Source organism: Tursiops truncatus, chromosome 12, assembly GCF_011762595.2.
Source record: "Tursiops truncatus isolate mTurTru1 chromosome 12, mTurTru1.mat.Y, whole genome shotgun sequence".
Taxonomy (NCBI): domain Eukaryota; kingdom Metazoa; phylum Chordata; class Mammalia; order Artiodactyla; family Delphinidae; genus Tursiops; species Tursiops truncatus.
Window position 1 is genome coordinate 21,311,038 of NC_047045.1, and position 21,581 is coordinate 21,332,618.

Consider the following 21,581-nt stretch of genomic DNA (forward strand, 5'->3'; position numbering starts at 1 on the left):
GTAGAGCAGCATGTAGTGTTATTCATTACAGTTTTTAATGAAAAGTACTGGTTCTCACTCCAAAGCAAAGCAAAATATAACATTGTACTAACAGAAAATCAATTTTATAGAAAATACTCTCGTCTCCCCATGCTTTTCCTGTCATTTTCTCAGATAGCAGAAAATATAAATATTTCATATGAATTATAGATTTTACTGAACTTTTTTCTTCTTGGTTATTATTCCCATGTCAGACACAGAAAGAGTCTGCTAATAACTGTTGAAATGAATTTCTCTTTATTATGTGGGAGAAATAAAAGAAACAATGTTACTGTGAAATATGATGGAAGATATATCAACTTGTGGCATTATAACATTGTTTGGGTAGTAAAGTTTACTTTTAACTCCTTCTTTCCACAATGGCTTAAAAGAAGACTGACGTAAAAATGCCAAGAAAAAAGAGGACTCCTCCTAGCCAATGGCAGTCTCCTCCTGTTGTGCTTATCTTAAAGGATATGGAAAGCTTCACCACAAAAGTACTCCAAGACTTTATAATTATCAGCAGGTAGATGGCATATCTTCTGGCTTTTTTTTGCAAAATTCTTCTTATTAAGAAAACATACAACTTTAATCAAAAAGCAACCTTTTGCAGAGAAAATGAGTAGCAGTTTACCCCTCATTTTAATACTAATGGATTGAAACCAGGATGATTTCAAATTCCTTATAAAATTGAATGTTTGAACACCTCCTATACGATTTTCATTTGCTTTTTGATCCAAAAATGAGAATCAAAAGTTAACCAGTTTTTAATTAGAATGATAAGGCAGTATAAAGTGTAGTTTCTCTCACCAAAGTTGTCTGTTTCGTACTTGCCCGCTAGATGGATGAACTACTCCAGGTTGAGACATTTTTGTCATGTCTTATTTTCTGATACCTGTCCACCCTTAGAAGCTCTGAGTTACATATGGCTCTACTGAGCAAGAATGTTTTTTTAAATAACATTATTTTATATGGTATTTCTAATGAGAAACTACTTTTATGATCTTATTGGGTCTTCAAGGAAATCCTGTGAGACTTGGAATTGAAGTAAAAACCCATTTTTTACAAGTTTTATTTATTTATTTGTTTATTTTTGGCTGTGTTGGGTCTCTGTTGCAGTGCGCGGGCTTCTTATTGTGGGGGCTTCTCTTGTTGCGGAGCATGGGCTGTAGGTGCACAGGCTTCAGTAGTTGCAGCACACGGGCTCAGTAGTTGTGGCTCATGGGCTCTAGAGCACAGGCTCGGTAGTTGTGGCTCATGGGCTTAGCTGCTCCGCGGCATGTAGGATCTTCCCAGACCAGGGATCGAACCCGTGTCCCCTGCACTGGCAGGCGGATTCTCAACCAGTGTGCCACCAGGGAAGCCCTAAATAACCCTATTAAAAAACCCAGTGACATGCTTTTCCCATGGTACATTTTTTACAATATAAATTAATTTGGTTTCTTCTGTATGTTAACTTGCTTAATAGTTATGGCTACATTTGCCTAAAGTTGTACTGTGTGATAATCTAATAATAATTCCTACTTTGATAGTCTTTTTCTTCCCCATTTGAAACTAAGATTTCCAGATCCTAAGACTTTTCTTAATGCTAACACTGAACTGATTAACATGCTGAAAAAATGCACAATACAGAATAGTGACAGAAAAGCTGTGCTTTTTTGGAACTCAGACTTGTGACTACTTTTACCATCAAAAGTAAGAAAGAAGAACTTAAACAGTAAGATAGTTCAAATACTTCAGTACTATGAAAGTAGAACTGCATACAGCTAGAATACTGAAAAGCAATAGCTAATAAGAGGGAACAAGCAAAATTATCAGCTACGATACGGAGGGCTCTGACCTATAATAGCCCTCAGGGGTATTGATGTTTTACTCTGTGGAAGTCATTTATGTTCATATTGGTAATGCTAAGAATAAATCATGTTCAATAAGTTTGAGTTAAGACTGTGGGGAAAGAATGTAATATTTTTTTAATGATGTCCATTAAAAATATCTTACCTATTTGTAAGAAAAGTTTTCTAAAGCTTAGCTGTTATGCTGGGGTGGCATAGTGTCTGTTAGAAACGTCCATAAATAGAATAAGTTACCTTGAAAATTAGTGACCTTCATGTTACTGAACTCTTAAAGCATAGTCTAGATGTCTCACTGTGACTGTAGGTAGGGCTCAAACTTTGGGCGAGAGGATGAATAGAGGATGAATAGCATCTAACGCCTCTTCTAACACTTGTTTTTGTATAACCTTAGAGGGAAGCAGTTGATCTCTCTGGACCACTATGTTCTTATTGCTAAAATGAGAGGATCTATTAATAGATTGATTTCAGAGCTAGAATGTCTGGGAAATAACTATTTCTGTGTTACTGTAACAGAGGAAAATGAGTGACCTAAAAATTTTTATTATTTAGAATGATCTTCCTTAGCAATGTCTTATAAAGTAGGCCTGAAAATAAAGGTGGTCTTATTTTAAACCATGGTGTATTGAAATATATTTGCTAAAGACATTCCACTTTTGCATCTTCCTTTGAAATACTAGTCAGCATCTACATGAATTTCCACTAATACTCATTTTTGGGATCGCCACGTCTCCTGTTGTCGTCCATCGGATGCTTCCTCATGCAGTATCATCTCTATTGTGTATAGAACTATTCCAGTCTTTGTCTTGCAAGGAGCACCTGACTACAGTACTTGATAAGGTAAAAAGAAAAAATGTTACCAGTGAAATAGGATGAAACGAAAACTGCCATGGATAGTTTATAAATGTTAGTGATAAATTTCTCAGTATGATATTGTATATATTACTTCACATATTTTACTATTTTTATTTAATGATTTTCTCATGTATAGTATTACCTCTTCACTTAAAATATAAGCTTTATGAAAAGAATGATCATATCTTTCTATATCTACCTACCTATTTATCTATCAACCAGTCATTACTCAATAGAAACTTACAGGTTTTTAAAATTAATTTTTGCAGAATTTAATGACTTCCTAGTAACAATAACAATGTTTTCACCCTTACTTTTTTTTTTTTTTTTTTTTTTTGGCGGTATGCGGGCCTCTCACTGTTGTGTCCTCTCCCGTTGCGGAGCAACAGGCTCCGGACGCGCAGGCTCAGCGGCCATGGCTCACAGGCCCAGCCGCTCCGTGGCATGTGGGATCTTCCTGGACTGGGGCACGAACCCGTGTCCCCTGCATCGGTAGGCGGACTCTCAACCACTGCACCACCAGGGAAGCCCCACCCTTACATTTTATATTAAATGATTTGAAGTTTTTCATGGACTCTTTCCTGTCATACTGCTCGTGACAAAAAGTAAATACCAACGCCTTCCCAGACCTTACCTCTATGTTTCTACCTAAGTGGAAATACTGTTCTTTAGTAGTGACCTTCCATGAACTGTTGCTAAACTCACCTCCTTGAAGATGTCCTTTGTGCTGCTCTGTAAGGTAAACTAACGACCACCTTCCACTTATTTAGTAACCACTTCTGCATTTTTTTCCCTTAAAGGTGGTAGCCACTGACTTTAGGGAAATTTTTTCCAGCTACAGTACTTAAAGTTGCTGGGTTGTTTCCAAATTCAGTTGGCCTTCTATCACTCTGTTTCTGTTTGAAAAGCCTAGTATGACTTTTTGTTTTCAGATGTAAAATCTTCAGTGTAGGCCATTGAAATGCAAATTCAGCTATTTAATATTTTTTAAATAGACACCTGTTAATTTGGGGTTTCTCATTCAACAGTACATAATGTGTTGTTACTCTTCGTTAATGTGCATCAATATGGATGAAAAAGAAATTTAATAACAAGAATTGCCAAAGCCTACAGTTTCTTCAGTGGCTTCTGTTGGGAGAAAAGAGTTTGTATAGATGATATTTTTTAATAGAATTTTTTAAAATTAGGAATTGAATGAAGGATGATGGATATCTGTGATTCTGAAGATATAGTATGAATAGCTTCTTTTGTTGTTGTTACTGTTGTATAAGTTTATTTAAAATTTTGGTTGATATCTGACCTAAAAAAATCTAGCTACTAGTATAGCTTTCATAGGTACTGTGTTTTGGTATCATTCGTTGCCTCATTATTTATACTTGATATTTATGAAGAGGGAAGACTAACCAGGAATATGTCCTGCCTCCCTTTTCTCTTTCAGCTACTTCTTACAACTCAATTTCCGTTTAAACTAAGTGAAAAAGTGTTGCAGGTTCTGACCAACATCTTTTTGTATCATGATTTCTCAATCCAAAACTTTATAAAAGGACTTCAGGTAAGAAGACACTAATGGGTTTGAAAATTCGTAAGCTGATTCTAAATAATTTGCATGTTATTTCAGACTGACTTTTTAGTGTGATAATTGGGCATTTTAAATGGCAAAATCTGAATAAGTAAGTTCAAGTTATATTATTCTAGATTCTATGGTTCCTTTGTTACTTTGCAGCAAAATGTAGAAAATACGTTAATTAGAATATCAAAAATGGAAAAAGACCTCTCCATTCCAGTGATTCTTAACCATTTGGGGGTGAGGAGGAAGGGGCCTTTATTTTTGAGAATCTGATGAATGCTAATGGACTTTCTACCTAGGAAATGCTATATATAAGGGGTCAGCAAACTTTTTCTCTAAAGGGCTAGATATTAAATATTTTTGGCTTTGCATGCTACATGTGGTCTCTGTTGAAAGTCTTGTTACTTTTTTTAGTTTTTATTTTTTTTGTGTGGTATGCGGGCCTCTGACTGCTGTGGCCTCTCCCGTTGTGGAGCACAGGCTCCGGACGCGCAGGCTCAGCGGCCATGGCTCACGGGCCCAGCTGCTCCGCGGCATGTGGGATCCTCCCGGACCGGGGCACGAACCCGTGTCCCCTGCATCGGCAGGCGGACTCTCAACCACTGCGCCACCAGGAAAGCCCTTGTTATTTTTTTAAAATAACCCTTTATAAAGGTATAAAAATAATTTGTAGTTCCTGGACCACACAAAAATAGGCTATGGGCTCTAGTTTGCTGTGCCCTGCACATATGTGTGTGTGTTCATTTATATTTATTCCTATATATTGTGAATGGATTTTCACTAAAGTTTCATAAATTTCAAGAAGAAAATTCATGAACTTAGCTTCATAACACCTAATCTAAAAAAGGACTCCATTCTCCAGTTGTTTCAAAGTCGATAGTATTTCCTTCTTTCGGCAACTACCTAAAATAACTTAGCAAAGTATAGTCGTGAACACATGCCAGTTGTCAGGTTCATGAAAACCTATGTATTAGTAACCTTCAGTACAAAAGTGCAATATGTTTGTGTAGTGCCTTGAAGATAATAAATTATTTCTCATATGTGTTCTTCCTCTACATTAAACACTATAGTATTTTATTACATAAGAGTAAGCTGTTATGGCTAATATGTGTCAGTTTTTTCAACTTAGACTTTTTAAAAAGAGTATTTTAAAGCAAGAAAATATTATTTACCTTAGCAATATGGAAAATTAAATGAAATTGAGATGTAACTTTCTAATTTATTTCTCTCATTCATTTCATTTTACTCATTTGTTTATTTACTCATGAGTGTTTATCACGGGTCTACTCTAAGTCAAGCACTAAGCTGAGCCCTGGAGATACAGAGGACCAAGAAATCTCTGTCTTCAAATTGCTTATTTAGTGAAGCACGCAGAAGAGTAGAATGGCGGTTACTGTTCTGAGTAGTCAGTGCTGTTAAAGAAACATGCCTGGGCGTCCATAGGAGAACAGAAGTGTATCCTAAGGAACAGGAGCTAGCTGGGTCAAAATTGGAAAGGCCCCAGTAGAGGGAGAGACCTCTGTTAGAGGGCTACTGCAGTTACCTAGATAAGATACAACAGGGGCGAAACAGGTAGTGATAGTGGGACTAGGGAGAAGGAAACAGATTTGAAGATGAGATAGAATCTTGTTACTCGGTGGATGATAGGGTGAGTAAGAGAGGAGCATCTTACAGACACACAGGTTCTAGCTTGGCAAATAGTTTGGAGGTTGGTACCCTTTATTAAGTGTACATGCTAAAGTAAACAGCCAGTTTGTCAGAAAAGGATGAGTTTCTTTTTATGTATGGTAAGTTTAGGGCATGTGGGATATAAAGGTTTGGTACCCAGGAGAAAGATCTGGACTAGAAATATTTAGGATTTATCATTAAAAGGTGATGGTTGAAGCTGTGTAATGAGGATGAAGTCACCTAGAGTGAGGAAAGGACCAGGAGTAGAGCCCTAATGCAAGCTGACTGTGTGAGTGAGCAACAGAAAAGGAGACTAAAAACAACAAGGAAAACCAATAGAGGGGAGAGATCACTGAAGTTAAAGGAAAAGAAAATATAAACTGTAGGCTCAAATACCATTGAGAAAGTGAGTGAAGAAAAGCATATTAACCAGATTACTTAATCTTTCTGTTTCTCAGTTTTCTCATCTGTAAAATGAAGGGATCTGATTAGATGATTTTATAGGTTCCTGATAATTTTTTTATGCTAGGCATTTTGCTGAGTATTAACATTGCTTCATTAATATGTATTATTCTCAGTTTTGCACTTGGAGAAACAAAGGCTTAGGTTAAGTAGCTTGGCCAAGGTCACACAGCTAATAAGTGGCAGAGTCTTTAGACCCCATTTGTCTAGTTTTCCTAATCATCAATGGGAAATATGTGTAAGTTTTTACTTCTCTGTAGAAGGTGCAGTAGGGCATAAACATTCGGTATATGGTTGAGTCCTTCCCTTATTAGGTGGATATGTTAACCAACTTGTTAATTGACCCAAATATTGGGAACACACTTGGACCGAATACTTAAGTGTTACTGGGTTCTTGTCCTGTCTGTAGCTCTGCTGTAACTCATGTGACTTAGTCCCTTTCCTCCTCCCCAGCAAGTCCGTTATCGTGTTTGGTCTTTACTTTTCTCATGTTTAAAAAGTAGTGTTAACATTGGAATAAATATTATCACATTAATATAATTGGAAATATATAAGTAAGAAATAAGATCATGTTGATACGTGCAAAAATACTTCAGCACCTGGCATGAACAGTTGCTTTCTATTTTGTACTTGTTTCTAAGTTAGGCTGGCCCTTTGCCTTATAGCCTTATTTTGGAGGATGGACTATTTTGGACTATTTTGGAGGATTTCCTCTTGCCTTGGATATCTGGTCTTCAGCTCTACAGGCTCAGAAATTCATTATCAGTTTACCCACGAAGGATCAAGCTCAAATACCTTAAGACTGATATATAAGCTAGCATGTTAATTTATTAATTTGTGATGCGGAATGCTATTTTCCAGGGACCAGGGTGTGTTTTGTCCACTATCTAGGGAACTGTCTCTTTGGTACAAGGTATCTGGAAAAACCAAACTGGTCATGAGAAGCTTGCTTAGATTCAGAGCTTTTAACATGTGGATAGTCTTGTGAAATATATCTTACAAATTATGGTAGGATCTGGAAAATTAATCACCCTTGTACTGCAGAGACCACAGCATTCTAGACTGGAATACATGTATCTACCAGATACTGTACCATCTTTTCCTCCATGAAATAAAACTAAATTTAAAAAGATATATTTTCTTTGGACGTCCCTCATTTTTCATATTGTTTTTTATCAGTAGGCAAAATTTCTGCTATTGTAGCATTTTTATTTATTTAGCAGACCAGTTTTTACACTGATTCTAGATTGGTATTTTCTTATGAGTATTTGAGCATCTGTTAGGCTATTAGTTCACACCACAGTCACATCCCCACCACATTTACTGTTATTGTAAATGAGTTGCTCCTGCAGATAGCTAAGTTATTTATATTAGTTTCTTTTAGTTTCTACTTCAGACATTACAATTTTCTGACCTTGTCGACAAAATTGGAGTCTTAAAATATTCAAAGTATATAGCCATTTGTGCATTATTTGCATTGCTATTGTGACATTATTAAATATAATAGTGCCGTAAATATTTTTGCTGTTTAAAAAAAACCTTAAAATTGAGCAAATGTAGGACAAAAGATTTACTGTCAAAATACAGCAAATATATTTAATTTTCACATTTCTTTCAGCTTTCTCTATTAGAACATTTCTATTCCCAGCCCCTCAGTGTTCTGTGCTGTAATCTCCCAGAAGCCAAGAGAAGAATAAATTTTTTATCAGATAATCAATGTGAAAACATCCGACGTCTTCCATCGTTTAGGAGGTAAAAAGAGAAGTACATATTTAACACATCTTATAAAAGAGTTTGGGGCAAAATAAGGGATCTCAGACCCAGTTATGTTTGAAGTGGGTAGAGGGAAAAATAACTTCTTTGTTTAGAGCAAAATAAAACACTTTTGTTTTTAATTGAGACATTTCTTTGCTGGATTTGAACACTTGGCATAAAGAAAAATATTTTTACAAGGAGACATAATTTGCAGGTTCTCCAGAGTCACTTTTTATAAATAACATTTCCTATTTCTGGAGTTTATGGCTTTTGTTTATTATTAGACCCCTAGACTGTGAAATGCAGCTGATTTTAAGGAGTTAAAAATGACCGTAAACCATGACTGTCATCTTGAACTTATGTTTGAGAAGAAATAAAAGAATGTGGCCGCCAATCTACATAGTTCTTTCTTTCCATATACTATTCAAATATTTAGAATTCTAATTTTCTCTTTTTGTGTATGGGATGGTAAAAATTTTAGGTACGTGGAAAAGCAAGCTTCAGAAAAGCAAGTTGCACTGTTGACCAATGAGAGATTTTTGAAGGTAGGAATATGGATATATTTGTTTCAGTGTTATTCTCTTTTTCTTCTTCATGGAAAAGAACACGCACATAAAATTTATTGAGTTAATTTTATTTAAAAAAATTCGTACATCCTAATATGCTTTGCACAATGAAGTATTGGATCTTGATAATTGTATAGGAAGGTGACTATTAAAGGTGACACAAAACTTCAGTTCTAAAAGGAAGACTTTTTTTTTAAATCAAGTAATAAAACTGGCACATGAGGTTTCTCCTGTGGTCTATTTTGAAAACACTTGCAGATCTCAGCTTTCTTTGCACTTAGCAGTTTTGGAATCTGTAGGCGGTCTCATTTTAGTGTTCTTGTAAAGGCTGTCATAAATAAAAACACATAGAAGCCATGCAGCTTAGAGACCCACTGCTAAGTGGGTATTGATTTGATTTGAAAAAAATGTCATTACATATTGATAATATAGTGCCGGGAAAGAAGTAATGAGCTTAGAAAATGATGAGTTAGCCATACAACATAGGGAATATCAAAAGAGGAAGTTTTTTTTTCCTTCTAAAATAAATAATACTTGGACATGGTACATAATTCAAAAGGCAAAGTTAATATACAGTGAAAAGACTCCCTTCCACCTTTGTTCTCCAACTACCCACTTACCCTCCCTGGATACAGCCAGTGTTACTAGTTTCTTACGTATTATTCTAGAGATATCTCCACATATACAAGTAATTATATATATTTTGGGGATTTACTCCTCTGTCTTACAGAAGATAAGTATATATACTATTCTGTACCTTGTTTTGTTTTGCACTTAATCTTGGAAATCATTTTATATCAGTACTAAAGAGTGGCATTGTATTATTATTTTTGTAGATTACCTTTTTTTGTTGTGTTATAGTTGATATACAATATTATATAAGTTTCAGGTGTACACCATACAGTGATTCACAATTTTTAAAGGCTATACTCCGTTTATAGTTATTATAAAATATTGGCCATATTCCCTGTTTTGTACAATATACCCTAGTAGCTTATTTATTTTATACATAGTAGTTTGTACCTCTTAATCCCCTACCCCTGTCCTGCCCTTACCCGCTACCCTTACCCTACTGGTAGCCGTATCTGTGAGTCTGTTTCTTTTTTGTTATATTCACGAGTTTGTTTTATTTTTTAGATTCTACATAAGTGATATCATACAGTATTTGTCTTTGTCAGACATATTTCACTCAGCATAATACCCTCCAAGTCGATCCATGTTGTTGCAAATGGTAAAATTTCATTCTTTCTTATGGCTGAGTAGGTATTCCCACTGTATATATATTCACCACATCTTCTTTATCCAGTCATCTGTTGATGGACACTTAGGTGCCAGTATATTGGCAATTGTAAATAATGCTGCTATGAACATTGGGTGCATGTATCTTTTCAAATTAGTGTTTTTGGTTTTTTCCGATATATATCCAGGAGTGGAATTGCTGGGTCATATGGTAGTACTATTTTTAGTTTTTTGAGAACCCTCCATACTGCTTTCCACAGTGGCTGAACCAATTTACATTCCCACCAACAGTGTACGAGGTGGTTAGCTTTTCTCCACATCCTTGCCAACATTTGTGTTCTTTTTGATGATAGACATTCTGATAGGTGTGAGGCGATATCTCATTGTGGTTTTGATTTTCATTTTCTGGATGATTAGCAATGTTGAACGTCTTTGCATGTGCCTGTTGGCTACCTGCATTTCCTCTTTGGAAAAATGTCTATTCAGTTCTGCCCATTTTTTAATCAGGTTGTTCGTTTTTTGAAGTTGAGTTATGTGAGCTGTTTATATATGCTGGATATTAATCCCTTATCAGTAATATAATTTGCAAATATTTACTCCCATTCAGTAAGTTGTCTTTTTATTTTGTTGATGGTTTCCTTTGCTGTGCAAAAGATTTTAAGTTTAATTAGGTCCCATTTGTTTATTTTTGCTTTTGTTTCCTTTGCCTTAGGAGACAGATCCAAACAAATATTGCTGCGAATTGTCAGAGTGTTCTGCCTATGTGTTCTTCTAGGAGTTTTATGGGTTTCAGTCTTACATTTAGGTCTTTAATCCGTTTTGAGTTTATTTTTGTATGTGGTGTTATAGAATGTTCTAGTTTTATTCTTTTACATGTAGTTATAAGAGTGGCATCATATTTTATTGAATGAATTTACCTTCATTTATTTAACAAGTCCCTTACAATTAGAATGCATAATGTCACACTTATTTTCATACTCTTTATAACTTTTTAAGGAAAAAGTTATTAGAAAATTGTAATAAAATTAAGATGAGATTGAAGTTAAGCCCTAGTGCTCTGTGGGTTTTACTGATACAAACTATTTTCAAATTTTGAATAAAAGAATATTAGTTCCTAGAGGGCATGTGTTCTATATAGGTAAATACTAATTTACCTCCTTTTTTTTTAATAAATTTATTTATTTTTGGCTGCATTGGGTCTTCATTGCTGCACGCAACGAATTATGGCATACATAATTACAATGGAGAATGGCTTTTATTAAATGTTATTTCTGAGGCAGAATCCACACTGAGCCATAATATATAATCACTTCTAGATTGGGTTTAATAATCATTTTAATAATCTCTGTAATCTTTTCAGAGCAGTATAGGAAGTCTTCAAACCCTATTTCAGTAGAGAAGAAACTTAAGAACCAGTGGGAGAGGATGTGTGCATGTTTATTGAGTTTTTCAAGATTAGGTAGATTAGCTCTGTGCTGAGTCAGCTAGTTGCCAAGGGCATTTCCTGCTAGAACTTTCTGTCAAGAGTATTTTCAGAAGCCAGGAATAGATTTTTTTTTAATTAATTAATTTTATTTATTTATTTTTGGCTGTGTTGGGTCTTCATTGCTGTGCAGGCTTTCTCTAGTTGCGGTGAGCAGGGGCTACTCTTCCTTGGGTGCACGGGCTTCTCATTGCGGTGGCTTCTTTTGTTACAGAGCACGGGCTCTAGGCACGCGGGCTTCAGTAGTTGTGGTGCGCGGGCTCTAGAGTGCAGGCTCGGTACTTGTGGCGCACGGGCTTAGTTGCTCCATGGCATGTGGGATCTTCTTGGGACAGGGCTCAAACCGTGTCCCCTGAGTTGGCAGGCAGATTCTTAACCACTGTGCCACCAGGGAAGTCCTAAGGAATAGATTTTTAAAGAGTACCTTTAACCATTGAGATAACAAAGGGAGAGAATGTCTAGGCTGGTCTGTTACAGAAATAGCCTGACATTTAGCTTTGCTTTTCTGTAACTTTTTGTGTATTTTCTAAGCATTTATTTACGCTGTGCTTGTATTTGTTGCACTTACCAGCCCTGTTTGTTATTATCCTTGCTGTATTCATTTTGGGATCACATATTTGATCATTTAGAGGCATATTTTCTTGAGACTTACATAGTAAGAAATATGAAGGAGCACAAAGATTTGTACCCTTAACCTGAAAAAGTCATCTGCAGGCTACCTGGTAAATTCAAAAGACAGAAGATATCTCTGAAAAAAATCAATCAATATGTCTGTTGATTTTTCTGGTTTAGAGCAAAAGTATCTTTGACTATTCTTATAATGCTTTTCTTTTTCTCTTTTTATAGTTTTGTTTTAAAATACATGATAATTTTATGTATATTTTTGTATAATAAAAAAAAATTAAAAGAAACTCCATATGATAATCAGTAATATGGTACTGCACGATACAGGGGAAGATCCTGATCTTGACCTCAGAAATCTTGCGTTTGAACTCTAGCTGCTCCTCGATGTGTACTTAAGGAAATCAGTTACCCTATTTAAGCCTCAATTTCCTTATCTCTGAAATTGGATGATAATTTCTTAGTATGATTTCCTCATAGGATTAGTGATAATCAAAGCCTGTTCAGCAAGTGAGAGTGAGTTAAAAACAAATAGAACAATAAAACTTATAAATGTAAATCATATTGTTACTATTTATTTTTCACTGTAATAAAAATTAAGATCAATATAAATATACTGTTTTATATATTCTATAACATACATACTATATATAATACTCTGTTATACGGTCATATAGATTATATAGTTATATAGACTTACCGACTGTTAGAATTGATCATTTTGTACCCATTTTCTACGTTCAGATTTCTAAGACATAGACCTCATCGTGTTATTGAGAGAAATTTATACTCTTTATATCAAGATTGTCTCTGCCCTAAAAGTCTAGTTTGCTTTCTACTCTGATAAACTAAATGAGTGATTCTCATACCTTAGCATACATCAGAATCACTTGGAGGACTTGTTAAAACAGAGATATCTGGGCTCCATCCCCAGAGTTTCTGATTTTGTAGTCTTGTGCTGGGCCCCAGGAATTTGCATTTTAGCAAGGTCCCAGATAATGCTGATGCTGCTGGTCTGGAGACCATTCTTTAAGAACCACTGAATTAGACTCACTCCCTAGAAGGAAACATTATTTATTGTTTCCCTTACCCTGTTTTCTTAAGTGTAGAACTAAGCTACTAAATTTCAAACTAAACAAATTATTCATCTCAATTATCCTCTGACTGGAATCAAGATGTAAAAAAAACCCCAAAAGGACAAAAAAACTTCAACTCCCTTAAAATTATGGACCCTTAGTTTCATAGATACTGCTTTGAAATTGTGTACCAGCTTTGTATTTCGTAAACTTAAGGAATGAATTTTTTTAATGCACTTGTAAGTTTAAAAATTTAGCTAACCCAATCATGTACATTTGTAGAAGATTCACTGAGAAGTTCAAACAAAGGTGGGACCTTAGAATCTTTACTCGTTCATCATACAGCTGATGAAAGAGTAAAGATTCTGTGCATTTTCTCATTTCTGAGTAGTCTGTCCTTGAACAGTTGTACAGTGCAGCTGGGTACAATGGCCAGAACGTGTACTCTGATAATCAACAATCAAGTTCTTCTAAGTTTAAGCAGAATAAGCTTGCTCAAGCTCCCATTAATTCAAACTTCTGATAACTCAGTAGCTTTCAAAGCCTTCAGTAGAAGTTTAACCAAATAATCTTTAAAGTTCTTTTTGGCTCTAGAATGCTAAGATTGTATTTACTTGTTCATTAAACAGATTAATAATATTTTTTTCTGACTGCTTAAATCATTTAGATTCCTCATTAAAATTTCATTTTAGTGCATAAGTTTCATTGAAATTAAATTTGGTAAAATATTATGGTAAACAGCTGTAGGTTTTAAGTGAAAAAGGAATAGTGACTAGATATATTTTTACCATGTTTTTGCCCCATAGTATTGCTTTAGTAATCAAGCTTTCTTTTTTTTTAACTTAAATCTTTAATTTATGAAACTATATTTCATGAGAAATTGAGCTGTCAAAAGTGCCTTAAACAGGACTTTCAAATTCACCATAATTACAGAGATACAATTTTTACTCTTGCTTGTGCCTGAAATTTTGTTTCAAGTCAGGTGTTAAGGAGAGCTTTGAAGATTTTGGCGTCATATCACATTTGCATAACTGTTATCATTATCCTATAATAAAAAAAAACCCTAGTTCTTGAAATACTGGAAAGATTTTTTTTTTGGCTGTGCCAGGTCTTAGTTGCAGCATGCGAGATCTTTTAGTTGTGGCATGTGGGATCTAGTTCCCCGACCAGGGGTGAACCTGGGCCCCCTGCATTGGGAGCGTGGAGTCTTAACCACTGGACCACCAGGGAAGTCCCTGGAAAGATTTTTAATAGTGAAAAATTCTCTTCCTTTCCATGAGCAAATGTTTTGCGTTGGTGGGGGGAGAATATTAACAGCTTTTCCCAATTAGTGGTTTTTATGCATTGTCCCAATACCATATCTAAGATTAGGCCCATTTTAATCTTGTGCTCTCTATACCGACCACATGCTATATTACTAGTAATGAACTGCTATTCATGTTGGTCCTGTCTTGCCAAGAAATTACATTATCCTCAGTATATTTAATGAGTGACTAATTCCAAGTACTTCATCTAAGAAAATCAATTTATGTATTTTTATTCAAATCTTACTTAAAATTATGTGGCATGTTCTCAGCCCTTAAAGGGTTAAACTTCATGGTATGTAGAAAACTTAGATTCAGTCTCTTGCAGGTGACAGTTGAAGTTTTATTATTCTGACTTTTAATGTTTCATGCCACTATGCCTATGTGCCCAACTAGATTTTAACTCCATTGAGAGTGGGAAGTAAGAGAATGTCTTAGAGTTGTAATATATTACTATTACAAAGATAATCTGATTGAGCATGCTGATTTTACAAGTGAGGAACTGCAGCCAAGAGAAAGGAAGTGAAATATCTGAAATCACAGAGCAAGTTAGTGGTAGGGCAAGGACTTCTGGTCACCATTTAGCATGCTTATCATGTGTTTGTTGCAGACTGGCCTTTCACGTTTGCCCATGCCTCTTTCTGTTTCTTTTGGCAGAACCAAAGGGCAGAAGGAAGGGGGAAATCTATTAATAATAGATTTATTAAAAATAAAAGGAAAAGAGAAGGAAAAAAGAAAACCACTGCAAACAAACTACCAAACGTGATCAAACAAGCTAGGCGTTAGCCTGGTAGTGTGTGAGGAATTGACACTTTAAATCCAAACCCTTCATCATGTGCTTCTGATGTAAATGCTGGGGTAGGAGTATGCAGGACAAAAGCCTGAGACAGATGAGAGGACTGGCACTCAGGCCACTCACGAGCTGGGAGAAAACGGTGGTTTGCTGTTCTGTAGGTAGCTGCCATGTGATCTGGGAAACACTGTCAGCCAAAATTTCTCTCTAATGAGAAAAATAACACTTAGTTCTATCAAGATGATAAATAAGAAAATGCTGTGTTCTTGGACAGCTGATGCGTTTTCATCCAGAAATTCAATATGTTTGTTTTACCAGCTTTTCATGATCTGAAAGGAATAAATTGCAGAAATTTAGTCACTTTTACATACTTCCGTGTAATCTTCTTGAGATCACTCTTCACCCCATGCATACCATTCTAGACACGAAAGTGATAAATACTGTGGAAATAAGAGAAATAAATGCAGAAACTAAGCATCATGGCAAATGTAATTCTACTCAAGTTTTCTTTATCTATATATATATATATATATATTTAAGTTTTACATAGTCATTGGCTTCTCCAAAAAAAAGTAACTGGATCAGTAATGATAGAGGCCTTGTCATGTAAGTAAACAATAATACATGAATGATTTTTGAATGAATGACATAATTGAAGTGATTGGAGATGGCTGATTTAAAAGGGTGTATTACACGTTGACTGGCAACTGACAGCCTGCTATAAATGTGATTTTTTAGGTCCATAGTGGTTTTTGTTTTTAATCTGAGGCAACATTTACAAATTGAGATATTTTACATCACAAATTCAGACTTTTGTCTTCTTTTGAAAAATTAGTTAAGTCTGGCCCACACCCAGCAAGACAAAAGCGGTTGCTTTTATTTAGGAGAGAGACTGCGTGTTGGCCTCCATTCATTCACGCACTTCCTCATTCAACAAGTATTTTTTGAGTGACTACTGTATGCCAGGTATTAATCTAGTACAGGACTGAACAAAACAGTCAAAACCCCCTGCCTTCGTGGAGCTTATCTGTTACCAAGATGAGTAGGTAAAATATCTATGTTAGTGATAATTGCTAAGGTGAAAACAGTGAAAGGAAGGGAATATGGACGGTGTGCATGGGGAGTGGGATTGAAATTTTAAATAAGAGCCTCACCAAGAAGGTGACTTTAATAAAGGGTACTTGTAGAGCTTGCCACGCAGGAATCTGTAGGAAGAGAGTCCCAAGCAGAGCAACAGTAAGTGCAAAAGACCTGAGGTTGGAGCATGTCTGGAACGTTTGAGGAAGAGCAAGGAGGTTGTTTCTGTTCTGTTTTTCTTACAGCACACTGTTCCTGTATCTGTTTCAAAGGTCAGTAGAGACCAAGAGGTCTTCATTTTTCAAGAACAGAAGAAAACATATCTCTTTGGGAAATAATAAATATTTCTAGGCAGTGTATCTCTGTTGAAAAGGACCACCCTAAACACAACTATGAAATAAAACAGTGGCAGCTGTGACTACGGTACAGAAAGGATGCCCGAGGAAAACTTTAATGCTTGGAAAACAGGAGTACTGTTTCAACAGGCTTTGCTTTTGCATGAGCATACTGTGATGCTGCTGCAATGTGTTTATTAAGTGGGAAATTTTCTCATACATTAAAACCAGACTTAAGTTTATGAAAAAGTGTTCCTAAAGTGCATCAGGATTGTTGCCCTGCCTAGATAAAGGCATTTGCAGATAGATATCTCAGCAAGACAAAGAACTTAGAGAACAGGTTACGTGAAAAAGTTAAATTAGTCATTTGTGATGTTTTCTGCTGCAGCTGATAAGCACACAGATATAAATAACAGTGGAATCTTTCTTATATGGAGATTAGGTTCTAAAGTCAGCACATAAAGCAAAGATTTGGGATGGTCAAAATTATTCTTGAAAATCTCTTAGAAAGGTATCACAGATCTTCTCTCAATTAAGTCCCATGTAGCCGGTTTTATTTCCAATGTTGGAACCAGAACTCCATTTCCTCACATGAACTAGTCTGCCATATTATAGGAACAAAACCAAACAAAATGTTTTTTAAATGCTAGCATTCCACTCAGCACAGGGATGTGATCCACATTCCGGGAGAAAACATGTTCGTATCCCTCCTCTCACACTTATTCTAGGGCATATAGTTCCTTGAGCGTGTAACATTGCCCATACTGTGTCAGGTATTTCTTTTCTCTCCACATACAAGTAAATTCAGTGAAGATGGCATTCATTTCTACTGTATCACCTAGTTATTTGTATTTACAGTTACTCCACAAAGCAAAAGTAATAGGTAGTGCATGAAGCAGCAAGAAGTATGATTATTATTCAGTAATAGATTCCTTTTTCTCCAGAATATTGCCCCTGTTTAAAAGCTGTTTAATCACACATCAAGGCAAACAGTTAGTGGCTTTATGCAGTCTCTGTCATAGCTTACAGTGAAAATAGAATTAAAGTATACCTTGCCAGTGGTGGTTAAAATACCCTTTGTTATGATAGGAGACCTAGATTTTTGAAATTCCAACTAACTCGGATACTGGTGGGAAAACATTTTGATACTAAAATCTTTTCTTTCATTTGCCCTATGCTTTCAGGTAATGGTCCATAGATCGCTGACCAAGGAATTGATTTCTGAGTTAGAGTTTAGGAAAATATATCAGATTTGTTGGTTTATATATGTTGGATTTGCTTGAATTTATTGATATCTGAGGTATTATTTTCTGCATGGTTGACCACTGAAAATAATGGGTATCTGCAAGATATTACTGAAAAAAAAGACAGCCCAGTAGTTAAAGTCCTTTATTTGACTTCTCATTGGAGAAAAAAATTTGAACACCATGCCACAGATCATAATCCTCTTAAGAAAATGTTACAGAAATAAGCAGTGATAAAAGTATTTGAGGCCTGAAAAATGCTTGATAGGACGTAGTGTTTTAAAATCATTTCTAAACCATTTCAGAAGGTTCTAGAAAACATAATCACTTCCAGCCACCCCCCGCCCCCAAGAAAAACCTTTTGAAACTGATTTGTGAGCTCAGTCATCCCATAGGTTTCTTAAGACACTATCTCCCATATCATACTTGTTGGATTCTAAATTACAAAGCTTGTTGGCTTCACATTGCTCTTTTTCACTTTTTTTTCCCCTTAGTTGGTAAAGTGACTAAACCAGTATTGGAGATTCCCAGCAAAAAGCAGGAGTTTACACCTGCAGTATTTCTTCTACAGTCTCTCCTTCTTCCCTTTCAAACACAACTTTACCAGGACTTTAAGAAAAGCATACATACATCTTAAGCGGAACCTCAGCAACCGTTAATTACATTGGTAGTGGGCGTTCTGGTGATCTCCTCACCCTTCTGATGCCAGTGAGGTAGAGGGTGATGGGCATACCTTGCTGTGGTACACACCAGGTGACTAGCATGGGCAGGCATCCCGCGGGCGCTCTTTTGCACACTTGTATTTTGGGGGCCAAGTTATTGTGGCAGTGCTGTAGATAGGAGGAAATTAAATTACAATATTAATTTTGGTGTGTGTGAAATATCGCCAGACTTGACACTAAATACAAAATATCCAGCCTTTATTCTAGATTTTGTGTGCATTAAAAATTCTCAGGATTAAGGTTAATTTGCAATTCTGAATCTTCTCTCATCAATTTTCTGGAAATTTTATATATATATACCCATGAATTAGATTTTAGTATTTTATTCTTTTAATTGCTGGCTTACATATTTGTAATGTATTCTATGTTTTTTTTTTTTTTAGGAGGAAACACAGTCATTACTAGAAAACCTGCATGTTTACCATACAAATTACTTCCTGGTTTTGAGATGTCTTCATCAGTTCACCTCTTCTCTTCCCAAGTACCCACTGGGTCGACAGGTAACCAGAACTTACTCATTTGGAATCTACAAAGTAGGAATATTAGTGGGTTTTTGCTTTGAGTTTGGTAGCATTCAGGCATCAGAATTTGAAATGGATCCAAATCTTGCAGTGAGTACGCAATCTAAATCCATTCCAGCTGTATACTTTACTCGTTATTGAAACAGTATTTTTTGTCTGATGGCCACAACTAGAAACAGCCACATGAATCCAAGTGGTGTTGCTTTCTCTCCAATGTACATGTGCTAAGGCATTTAAACTTGTTTTCTTTAACATTTCTTTGTCACTTACACTGAGAGAGCTGATCCTCCACTTTAGTGAAATGGAAAAAGGAATCTGTTTGAGACCATTTAATGGTTAACCTTGCATTACGCCCAGAGCTAAAGGGAGGCAGTTTAAGAATTTGCTCCTTGCAAAATTATGCTCTGCTGGCCTTCGTGTCATAGCATAAACCTGTGAACCACCTGTCAAGTGAATGTAATGGAAGAATTCTGTATTCCTAAATCTTTGCATCCTTAACTCAAAAGGTTTAGAGAACAAATATAAATATGTAAGAATGACTTGTTTATAAGACATTTTCTGCCATTAAACCTTTTTAGTAATCACATCATCATTTTAATAATTTTCTTATTACAAAGTGACCGGTGATATCAGCCAATCCCAATATGGTCTCATTTTGCTTTCATGTGAATGGTGTTTTATGTAAATGCCTGATCCATGTGATATACGCCAAGTCTGTTGTCATCTACAGAAAGTGGCTGTTTTTAATGACATTATTTTTTTTGACTTGACCATTTATGATTTTTCCAAACGTAGTGTGCAAACTTAGGAGATCACTTTTGATTCCTCACAAGTGTGCTGTTCACTTCCAGATCAGAGAGCTGTACTGCACGTGTTTAGAAAAGAACATACGGGATTCAGAGGAGTATGCATCGGCTTTGCAGCTGCTGAGGTAGTTTGTTTTTTTCCTTTTTTGTCTGCTCTAAGCCTGCCAATAAGTAACACCTGCCTCCAGAACTCTGCCTGCCAGGGAGTTTCATAAGTAGCCATGTTGTAGCTAATATTTGTACATGTCTTGAATTTATGTTTGTAGCTTATAGTGTTTTTAATGTAGCAACCATCCATTTCTTTGCTGGTTTTACCTTGTTTTTGAACTTTTGATTTTTTAAGTAAAATGAGTGTTTATTTAGTGAAATATTGACACTACACAGGGAGAACTTAGGTATGGATCATTTCTATCCAGCCAGCTTGCTGTCCTGGTAGGGAAGGTGGTCATGGAAAGCAAGCTCACATGGCCCTGACCTGGTTGGGCAGAGGAGCAGCGTCACTGGGTGAAATGCATCCTGTGAAGGAGGCCACGGCTGATGCCTTCTCCCACCTGAGCTGGCTCTATCCACATTAATTTAATATTGGCTAAGTCATAAATTATTTGTCTAATATTATATGAATAAATAAGATATCTTGGTGTTATCAGATATCAAAGATCACTTACTATCCCTGACAAATCTACCTTTTAAAGTTATAATTATTTGTTTTCCTTGGCTTTACTTCTTATATGTATGGTGACTTCTTAGTCTTTCATAAAAATAATGACCACGTGGATAGTGAGATAAGGGAAATCAAGTGGAGTTAAGTTTCTGAACACAGTCTTATAATTTTCTTCAGTGGATATAAATGCTTATATGAAAATATCATAAAAAAGTCTGAGAACTGAATATTTATTAAGTCCTGGCTCCCCTGGGCCCACAAGAAAAGAACAGATGGGCACAGTAGGAGGAAAATTCACATTAAAAGCACTTTAAGTCCGGAGACTTAATAATACAAATGTTAGTAATCTAGCAGGTGCAGTTTAAGATAGGAAACTAATTTTATGCTATCTGGAAAAATAACTCCTCATGGAAACTAGATTGCCACTGAAAAGCTGTGTTTTATTTCATTTTTTTAAATGCCAGTAACAGATTTCTATGTATTTATATACTTCAACTGGAATGTTTCTGAGACTTCTTTTGTTTTCTATTCAAGTCAACATACTTATCTCAAACACCCAGTTGATTCTTGCTGGGTTTCCTCTTTAACCTTCGTGATTAGTAATTGCCTTCCTTTTCCAGTTGGGTATTTCCAAATTTGCAGATTTCTTTGTCAGAGAGAGACTTGTTCTTCTCCTTCTGCATCTCCCTGGCACTGGCAATCTTGGGGTTTAAGTCAGGGATCAAGAATGCCAGTTCCAAATTAGGGTAAGGAAATGTGAGCAATAATAGTAATGGTATGCACTATTGAACAGTAGTAACCAGGGTTTATGAAGGCTTGCTGTGTGCCACGCTGTGTTGGGCACTTTCAGTACATTTTCCTGAGTAGTACTGAGTCTAATACTCAGTGCACATTTGTGGCAGACACTGTTAGCCACACTTTACAGCTGAGGAATCTGAAGCATAGAGAGGGTTTAAGT

At 35.8% G+C, this 21,581-nt stretch overlaps 1 protein-coding gene across 13 annotated transcripts in view; it reads left to right on the forward strand.

Moving 5' to 3' along the window:
* The window catches only part of ORC3 (origin recognition complex subunit 3), a 78,096-nt gene that overhangs the window by 13,539 nt on the left and 42,976 nt on the right, over positions 1–21,581 (forward strand). For all 13 annotated transcript variants that reach the window (XM_073789405.1, XM_073789406.1, XM_073789407.1 and 10 more), the window contains 7 exons: positions 411–544; positions 2,549–2,708; positions 4,162–4,275; positions 8,039–8,172; positions 8,657–8,720; positions 19,019–19,135; positions 20,008–20,087. In XM_073789405.1, the coding sequence (XP_073645506.1) occupies positions 411–544; positions 2,549–2,708; positions 4,162–4,275; positions 8,039–8,172; positions 8,657–8,720; positions 19,019–19,135; positions 20,008–20,087 (803 nt within the window). The remainder of the gene's footprint in view (positions 1–410; positions 545–2,548; positions 2,709–4,161; positions 4,276–8,038; positions 8,173–8,656; positions 8,721–19,018; positions 19,136–20,007; positions 20,088–21,581) is intronic.